General features: G+C 36.0%; 2 protein-coding genes across 2 annotated transcripts; one reads left to right on the plus strand and one right to left on the minus strand.

The window, feature by feature from the left end:
- Positions 1-2,972: 2,972 nt before the first annotated feature.
- On the plus strand, positions 2,973-5,777 carry LOC114529228 (zinc finger MYM-type protein 1-like). Its single transcript, XM_028550985.1, has one exon. The coding sequence runs from the start codon at positions 2,973-2,975 to the stop codon at positions 5,775-5,777; it is 2,805 nt and encodes a 934-aa protein (XP_028406786.1).
- A 2,681-nt stretch (positions 5,778-8,458) lies between these two features.
- LOC114529229 lies at positions 8,459-9,772 on the minus strand. The gene is made up of 2 exons (XM_028550986.1): positions 9,401-9,772; positions 8,459-9,304 (listed from the first exon to the last, which is right to left on the minus strand). The coding sequence occupies exons 1-2, from the start codon at positions 9,770-9,772 to the stop codon at positions 8,459-8,461; spliced, it is 1,218 nt and encodes a 405-aa protein (XP_028406787.1).
- Between the last annotated feature and the right edge of the window lie 129 nt (positions 9,773-9,901).

The following is a 9,901-nucleotide window of genomic DNA, read 5'->3' on the forward strand; positions in this document are numbered from 1 at the left end:
ACTTTTAAAACATTCCCCAAAGTTGATGTTAAATTAGGAATTAATAAACCTGCAGCCATTCCCCCACCAATTCCTTTCCCTGTCTGTTTTTTCTTTTTCCCCCCTCTTTGTTTTTTCTTTCCATGTTGATGTTTTTTCCTCGGAAAATCCCTTCTTCCATCTGTCGTTATCGATGTAATATCCTTTGATGATAAATAAACCATTTCTTAATCTCCACCAAAAATTGTTTTTGACACTTTTGCATCAATTCGGGATTTTCTTTTCTGTTGTTTTCCTGAATTTCGTTTTAAGGTTGTTTCTTGATTCAAATTACTCTGAGGAATTACATCGGTGCTTGTGGCTTCAACAATTGATTCTTTTTTTATTTCTCTCCCCTTTTTTATGCTTTTTATGTAAAATAAGTTTCCAGCATAATTTTTTCCTCGTGAATTTCCGTATAACATTGATTTACACAACTCAATATCTTCTTCCCTTCGTGCCATATTAAAAAATGAAGAAACTAATCTCAATCAGATACTAATATCAATCTGATAACACAAAATGCAAATTAATTTCTTCATTTGTAAAAGCACCATTAGCACTGTCTTCATATTCACAAATAAACTTAAATTTTTTGTTAAAATTATCCTTTGTGATTAAAAGAGATTTGGGTAGCTTAAACTTGCAAGTAAATTTTTCTTTATTTGCATTTACATTAATAAAATGAAAAAAAATTTTGGCTAATAAAAAATATTGATCGACACCTAATTCATCACCCACTGAATTTTGAGGGGTTGACAAACCACCTTCCTCTCTTCTATTGTGATGAGGTGCGAAAAAATGTATATATTGCATATTACTATAACTACGATAAATATACTTGCATGAACATAATGTTGGTTTCAAGGATGGAGTTGATATTCCACTAAGTATGTTAAGAGTCTTCGCCTCAGCTGGTGAATAATAAGATCTCTTAATTATAGATGAATCTAAATAATCTGACAATCCGTGGGCGAAAATTGTATAATCGCCATAATCTATACCCTTCCACCCCATCGTATTATTGTCACTAGCCTAAGGTGAATCAGCATTATTTAAATCTTCATCATTAAGATCAATCATGAAATTATTAAATTTCCCTTCACATTTTTTCCACTATAATTCTCAAGTGAAGCATATAGATCCTGATCTTCATAATCACTTTTAAACATAAAATTATATGACATATCATAGTTGCAAAAGCAACATTAAAATCTTTTTTTTTCGCAAGTTTACTTAAGCTTAAGCATAGTGAACAAGAGCTTGAATATTAACGTTTCCGAAATTATAGGGTATATGTTTTCCACCTGAATCCTTTATCGTAGAATGCAAGAAATTACTTTTTTTTTTCATTTCCGCTTAAATGACGGGGGTGTATAGGACACAGAATCCCCTTCTCCTAGATCTTTTTTAATTCGCACTACACATAATAACTCTGAGATACTTTTACCAACTGCAACACCTTGCAATTCATTGCAATAAATAAATAAATCATGAACACCGTTATTTATGTCAGGTAAAAAAGAATCCTCAATACATTAAGTTGAAGAAGAATTATATGATTCATTAAAACTTTTTTTTAAAAGCGTTATTTTTTGTTTTTTTCCAAATCCTAGCAAATACTTCAAAGAATCTTTGCATCTGTAACCCCTTCAATAAAATCTTTATTAAGGCTATAAATTTATTAGTATAAGTATTTAATTTTTTTCCAGACGTACTATCTTCTTATTTCCGAAAAGTACTTCCCAATGAACATTATTGGTCTCATTATACTCAGACTTTTTTAATTGAACATGATGGTCAAAATTGATTTCTGCACCACTATTGAGATCAGGAAAACCATTTTTTTGAGTAAACCATTTCTCAAAAAATGAATTTCAAACTAACTTAAGTTTTCCATTTGCTTGTTGTAAAAAAATAATTCCATATTCCTCAATATTCCCAATAATAAATTTTAATATCTTTTTTAAACTATAAATTCCATTGGGAATATTTTTTTTCTTAATTTTAATTTCAATATAATCTTTATGCCCCAAACATGAATAAAAATAGACAGTAGTATGGTCAGCAAGAGTATTAAAATGTTTTGTTTCAAACAGGTGATAAAAGAGACATATTGGTGATAAAAGAGACATAACAAAATCATTTGTAAAATTATTTCCCCCCGGACAATTGCTAGGAATAAACAAATTTCTCGTTGTCATTTTTAATTTTCTACACAACTTGCAATTCTTCTCTATAAAACTTCCCCTTTATTACCTCGTTATTTAAGTCGGTAATCTCATACATAGGCGTACGGGCCGGGGGGGCAGGGGGGGCAACTGCCCCCCTAAAAATTTTGAAAAATTGTCCAAATTCGGGCAAAATAATCGAGAATTCGGGCAAAATTTTAAGGGAAGATGTCATCCAAGGAAACACGTTAAAATTCGATATCACTGGACACTGGGTACTGGCACAGTGCACCTCGAAAAATCAAATAAATGCGCAAATTGAGCCGATGAGGCCAGCTGCCTCGAGGTGCGCCGAAGGCTCCGGAGCATTCGACTCGCGCAATATGCCGCGTGTCTGAGTTCCCTACGCTATAACTACATGAAGTACCGCATGGTTAGGAAGCAAAACCTGTTCACTGAGCAAAACAAATGATATTATTTATATTATGCACCATTGCACTGTGAGGCTGTACGAGCTATTATCGTGAAACAGGTACTGTAACAATAACCAATATTATTCAAAAATGAGAGAAGTTCTAGACATTTAAAAGATTTAACAGTACTTCATAAATGTATGAAATACTGCGTTTAATAATATTATAATACATGAATATAAAACTCTGTTAGAATTTAGTAAGTCACTGGATTTGGAAACAAACTATAACAGGAGTATAACACCCTGCAGCATGTCGTAATTCATGCCGCGTACATTTTGTAGATATCGGATTGCTTTACTCGTGTTACATGTCACTTTTGGGTTCCAAAAAGACGCGTAAACGACGCTATCGCCACAGACTTGTTTGTGAATCATGCAAAAAAGAAATTGACTCGGACTATAAAGAAAGTCACATTAAAAATATTCATAATGGAGATAAAGTGCAATTTAATATAGTACTGGAATCAAACCAATCGCAGCTTAGTAGTTTTTTTCACCAAGGACAAGGTACAAAACCGTCAAAGCAAACGAAGCTTTTTGTGTCTAAAGAACATGGTAAGGAAATTGCTCAATCAATAACAATTGTTCCTGAAACTGCTTCACCACACAGTGATGTCCCTATTGAAGAAAATACTCCAACTCCGTGGCCAACAACTCATGTGGTGGGCGACACTGACAGTAGTCCAGGCAGTTTGAAGTGTGGAGCACAGCCGTCGAATATCGTCAATGAATTAAGTGCTAAAACCAAAAAAGTGAACCTTGTATCTCCGTCCGACAATTCTAACATATGCAATACCAAGAAAGAATTCGCAAGTTGCACTTGTTCCGCCAAGTCTCACATTGAAGTTCAAGACGTGACAAAGAGCACGAGCGCAATTGATAACTCGAATGTCAATGATAATTCAGTACCAGCCACTCCTAATTCAATCCCAGAAATAGTACAACACGGTTCACACGGACCACACCAGCCAATTCTTTCAGAATATAATCGTAGGAAGTTCAGTAATGAAACATCAACTAGAGACTTCAATGAACAATGGTATAAGATTTACCCTTGGCTGAGTTTCGATATTCAAAGCCGTAAATGTGAATGCTTTCCTTGTAAGGAATTTATGAAAGACAATTCGTTCTTGTTCGATAACTGGAAAAGGAGTGATCGGCTCTTCAAGCATACAAAAAGTGCTGTCCATAAGAATGCAATGACCAAATGGATTACCGCAAAGATTAATTGTAAGCGACAAACATCTGTACTCAAACAGTTAGCGGACGCTCATCAACGAGATATTATGCACAATCGTGCATATCTGCGAGTGATTATCACCAGCATATTTTATATTGCACAGCAAAATGTGGCATTAAGAGGGCACAAAGAGAAAAGAGATGACATTGCTGGAGCTTCTGACCTAAATCGAGGAAATCTGTTGGAACTGTTGCACCTAAGATGTAATGACATCCCGTGGCTTGGAGAAAAATTACAACGTCAACTCAAGTCGCACATCCAGTGGACATCGCCGTCAATCCAGAACGAGATCTTAAATATTCTATCTGATTTTATTGTTAAACGAATCAAGGATGACGTGTTGTCATGTCGAAATTTTGCTGTCATTATGGATGAAACGTCAGATATTAGTCGCATAGAGCAAGTTTCAATATGCTTAAGGTACGTTTTGGCGGGTGAAACACTTGAAACTTTCATTGGATTTTTTTGCACTTCCTCGACTGAAGGAATCGTTTTGCTTGAACTTTTGAAGAACGTAATCACAGAAAATGGTCTGAAATTGGAAGACATTGTTGGTGAGTGCTTTGACGGAGCATCAAATATGAGCGGCATTCATAAAGGGGTAGCTGCAAGAATGAAAGAATGCTGCCCCCGTGCGGTGTATGTGCATTGTTATGCACATGTTCTTAATTTGGCTTTGCAAGATACTATGAGCGAAATAGAACCATTGAGAAATTCTTTAGGGACATTGCAAGGCCTATACAATTTTTTAGAAGCCAGTCCAAAACGTCATGCTGTATTCAGTTCTGTGAAAGTTGACGGCAATTTCATAAAAAATCTTACATTAAAGTCTATGAGTCAAACAAGGTGGTCATGCAGATGGGAGGCAGTGAAAGCAATCTATGAACAGATCAGGAAAGTAATCAAAGCTCTTCTCATTTTATCTGAAGATAAGGATACTAAAACCTACAGGGATACCACCGCCCTGTTGAATGCGGTTTGTGATTTCCAATTCGTCCTTGGCTTGATCCTGCTCAAGGTCATATTGTCAAATACAAACGCTTTGAGTAAATACCTACAAGGGAAAAGCATTGACGTAATCAATGCTAAAAGAAATGCGGATTTAGTTATAAAGACCCTCACAAATTGTAGAAACGAAAACAATTTTGAGCTATTATGGAAAAGAACGATAGTCATGTCTGAAGAAATAAAAGAGGAAATTAACGGATCTCGGTTCATATTCAAAGAGGCAAAGGCACCACGAAACCGCCCGTCTCGTCGACTTCAAGCTCTTATTGGGGAATCATCTGATAATGTTGAGAAAGTTACAACGCCAAAAAACCATCATCGTATCAACACCTTTTATCGATCTCTTGATTCCGTTATTGGAGAAATGAAATCGCGATTCAGTAAGAACGATCAAGAAATTCTCTGCGCATTGGGGGACGTTGTGTTAAGCAAAACACCTTCACGGAACAGTTTTGAACTCGTAGCTGAATTTTACAAAGTTGACCAAGAAATTCTTGCAGTTGAAAAGAGTATGTATGAGAATTCCGTAACCGAAGACTCCGATCCGGATACTCAGCCGAGAACAGCTGTGCAGGTTGTGAAATCTATGTTTGAATGCGGACTTAACGACCTATTGCCAGTGTTATACGAAGTATCCACTATACTGGCATCAATTCCAGCGACATCCGCATCTGCTGAAAGGTCTTTTAGTGGGTTAAGACGAGTGAAAACATACCTTCGCTCGAATATGGGTCAAGAACGGTTGAATTCGGCGGCTTTGATTAACATTGAACGAACATATGCCAACAAAGTTGTTAACAATGACATAGATGACATAATTAACACATTTGGTCGACGACATGGACGTCAGTCATACTTCTTTTAGTGATAGACCTAGTTGATCCTTTTTCTAAATATTTATATTCGTTCATGCAGTTTACCATTTTTATTAATTGCTCAAATAATGTATGGTGCTACGAATTTAGCATGAAAGCTTTCATGTATATGCGCTTCGCTGCCTTTGCATATATTAGCTATTGTTAATAAAGAAAAAAATTCGGGCAATTGTCCCAGTTTGCCCCCCCAAAATTATGAGACCCCGTACGCCTATGATCTCATATGTTATGGGATCAGTGACAAAAACTTCACTAATTTTAAAAATTTCCCGTCTCCATCTTTGCAAACTGGATTGTTCAAACACTGGATTTTTCGCATGTGCAATTCTAACTTTTGTCCTTTTTTTAAAAAAGAAAGAATAATGGAGGGATTTTTAAAAACCTTTAATAATTTTTTTTCAATCAGTATTTTTTTCTATCAAAATATATATCATCAATTTATCAGCAACAGATCCATTTTTTAAAGATAGATCAGTTGATCCATCTTGCAACCACAACAACTGATCATTTTGTCGACCAAAAGACGTTAAATAATGCAACTCATCAATAGCATTATCTTTAACAAAAACATCAGGCTTCTAAATTAATTCCATCTTAAAAGCTTAAAGCAATATATAAGACTAAACAACAAAACAAGCATAAACGCAACACGAATGACAACATCAAATGATTTACTCTGTTTTATACCTGATAAAATATAACCAATTCAATTGGTTATCCCTTCTTTTTTGTGTTTGCATGAAAAAATAAAATACCCAACTTTTGTAATAATGAATTTATAGAAATATTAAGTTTTTTTACCACCATGGGTATAGATGATGGGGATTTTCTTACTCTCTCCCATCCCAAATTATTTAGGAAAACAAACACAACATAAACATTAACACAAAGAAAACGTTTGTAATCTAAATGCAAATGTGATTTTTAAAGTATTCCTGACATCCTTTAACAACAAAATCACCATAAATTGACTCCATTTATTCATTTATTTATTCATCTTTGCCAATTAATGAATATACTGACATTTACATAAATACATATACTAGATATAGTTATGGAAACACACACGCATACATCTAAACAGAATTGGCTAGGTGCACGCTACAGCTTTAGCCAATTACAGCGGCCCTATATATAATGATAAACACACAAACTAAAAACCAAATTAAACGGATGCAATACATCAGACAAAATGATGACATAAATACTACTACTTTTGACCAGTTCATTACATGATGTTTACTCAAATCTAGTTAACAAAAGTTGAGATAAATTCCTTTTTTGAGCGTAGTTACAGCATTGCACCCGCTTAAACAGGCCTTAATAACAACACGATAATTCACATGACAGTTTACGACACTTATTACAGCACAAACATATAGATTTCCATGTTCTTGGGTCTTCAATGTCATATACAGTTGCCACAGCTACTTCATAGTATTGGAAAAGTCCACTTTTGAATTGACTTAGGCTGATTTCATTGCCTTTTAAATCGCTTGGTAGGACATTCCATAAACAAGTTGATCTATTTAAGTAAGACTTCTGGAATGTGGTGGTTTTGCACTGTGTTGTTCTAAATGAGAGGTTGTTAGGATTTGTTGATCTCGTTTCTCTTTTGTTGTGGATGGGTGATAATGGCAATAACTTGTTGTCGATGCTCACGAGTTTGTGGACAAGTTTGAAGAAAAACACCATATCCAAGAATTCATGCCAGTAAGACAAAGGAATGAGATTCAGAAGTGTAAGCCTCTGGGTGTAGGTGGTATCAGAACGAAACGGTAGATCCAGAGCGTACTTCGTCGCTCGTCGTTGTAGCCTTTCCATATGTCGGATGAGATTGATGGTTTGAGGTCCCCAGATTTGTGACCCATAGCATAACTGAAAAATGAACGAGCGTCAAATACAATGTGCGACGGATTGTGGTGTCTTTAATGTCAAATGTTGACCTTCCAGAACATATCCTAGAGTCTTGGAGGCTTTGGCACACTGACACTCAACATGTCTGGACCACTTGAAGGCAGATGATGTTAAAATTCGGAGATCACGCTCACAATCCGTGCTTTCTATGATGGTATTGTCTAAAGTATATGGGTAAATGATTTTGTTATGTTTATGTGTGACTCTCAACACTTTGCATTTGCTTGCGTTCAACACCAGGTTCACATTGGTGAAGCTTTCTTCGAAGCTTGATAGGTCATTTTGTAGATCAGATGCATCGGAGGTGGTGTTGATGGTCTTAAAGATCTTCGTATGGTCAGCAAATGTAGCGATGTTTGAATTACTCACGGTGTAAAAGAGATGATCTTCATACAGCAAGAACAATAACAGCCCAAGAATGGAACCTTGTGGTACTCCTGATGTCACTGGAAGAGGTTTTGATGTTGCACCAAGAATAGTTGTTTGCTGGTATCGGTTTCTCAAATAAGATTTAAACCAATTGAGGATGCTGCCTCCAAACCCAAATTCATGAAGACGCTGTAGTAGCTTGGCGTGACTCACTTTATCAAAGGCTTTTGACATGTCTAGATAGAGTACATCAATTTGCTTACCACGATCTAACTCACGACCAATGTGTTTGAGAACTTCAACAAGTTGAGTGATGCACGACTTCCCTGGCATGAAGCCATTTTGGCAAGGATTTAATTGTTCGTAAACGTGTTGTTTGATATTGTTAAAGATGCAACGTTGAAGAACTTTGGAGTGAAAGCAGTGAAATTGGTCGGAAATGTTCAACATAGGACTTTTCTCCGTATTTATACACAGGAACCACGTTTGAAAGTTTCCAGTCGCTTGGAACAACACCAATTTGAAGGGACTTGTTAAAGGGAGAACAGAGCGAAGGCCCAATTTGAATGGCTGTTTCTTTCAGCAAACGCGGTGAGATGTTGTCTGGACCTTGCGCTTTGTTGCTGTCTAAATTCAATATTACAGCTATGACTTCTGCTTCCGATAATGTTATGTCCTGCATTGTGATAGTATTGTAGGTATAGCCTCGATGTTCTAAGATGTCACTAACAAATTGTGGAGTGAGGACAGAGGCAAAATATTCATTGAACATATTCGCGATGTCCGAGTAGCTGTCAACATGTTTTCTTTCACGTTCGTTTATCTTTGTTGAAACTTTCCCCGGAATGTTCCTAACTTTAGACTTCAATTTGAAAAAAGACCAAAAGTGTTTTGGGTTGTAATTACGAGATGCGCAAATACTGTTCAAGTATTCAAGGCGATTGTCACGTAACATCTGTTTAATTGTAGTGTGGAGACTCTTGGATTTAGTTTTCAAGTGATCACTTGGGAAACAAGATTTTTTAATTTTCATTCTTAAAGTGTTTTTCTTCTTAATTAAATGAAGGATTGTATTATTCATCCATGGAAGAAACCTCCGACCTTTCAATTTTTTGACAGGGACACACTCTGCGACTGCCGTAAGAAACGTATTTTTCCAGGCCGACCAATCTTGGTTAATATTGCCATTTTCTGTTATTTTCTCGTGAAGGTTAAGATTTCCAAGACAAGCCTGTAGACCATCAAAGTCAACTCGTCAATAGTCGAACACAGTTCTCTTAATTCTTGGTAATGAGTTACACGCTGTGATCAGATCAAACATTATAACGCTATGATCTGTGGAGATTCCTGCATCAGTTGGCTTTAATACTTCGCTCATGTTTATCTTGTCAGGAATACTTGTAATCACGAGATCAAGGATATTGTTTTTTCTCGTAGGAACTTCATTTAATTGTTCTAGGTAAAAATCTTTCAGAATTTCGATGAATTTCTTTTTATTCATGCCGGTGGAAGGCTCCTTCGAGTTCCAGCACGCGTGCGGTAAGTTGAAATCACCAGCGAGAACAATTTTTGGATAGCGTGAGCGAACATCGTTAAGAAAATTTTCAAAAGATTCCATCCAGATTTTATCCGCGTTTGGTGGACGATAACGAGAGCAAATTAGTATATTTGTGTCCGATAATGTTGTTAATTCAGCCATAGCAATCTCTAAACTATAACTGTGTTCAATTTCACGTATTGATTGAAATAATTCTGTTTTAATTCCCAATAAAACTCCTCCTCCACGAGCTTCCCGATCTTTTCTGACAATGGTAAATGCAGAATGTAA

Source organism: Dendronephthya gigantea, unplaced genomic scaffold, assembly GCF_004324835.1.
Source record: "Dendronephthya gigantea isolate DGI-Jeju-01 unplaced genomic scaffold, DenGig_1.0 000055F, whole genome shotgun sequence".
Lineage (NCBI taxonomy): Eukaryota > Metazoa > Cnidaria > Anthozoa > Malacalcyonacea > Nephtheidae > Dendronephthya > Dendronephthya gigantea.

Excerpts from the sequence above, each read along its gene's own strand:
- LOC114529228 (XM_028550985.1), top strand. The coding sequence starts at position 2,973 with ATGTCACTTTTGGGTTCCAAAAAGACGCGTAAACGACGCTATCGCCAC.
- LOC114529229 (XM_028550986.1), bottom strand. The coding sequence starts at position 9,772 with ATGGCTGAATTAACAACATTATCGGACACAAATATACTAATTTGCTCT. Across the intron at positions 9,305-9,400 it reads GAATCTCCACAGATCATAGC|GCTTGTCTTGGAAATCTTAA; the intron begins GTTATAATGTTT and ends GATGGTCTACAG.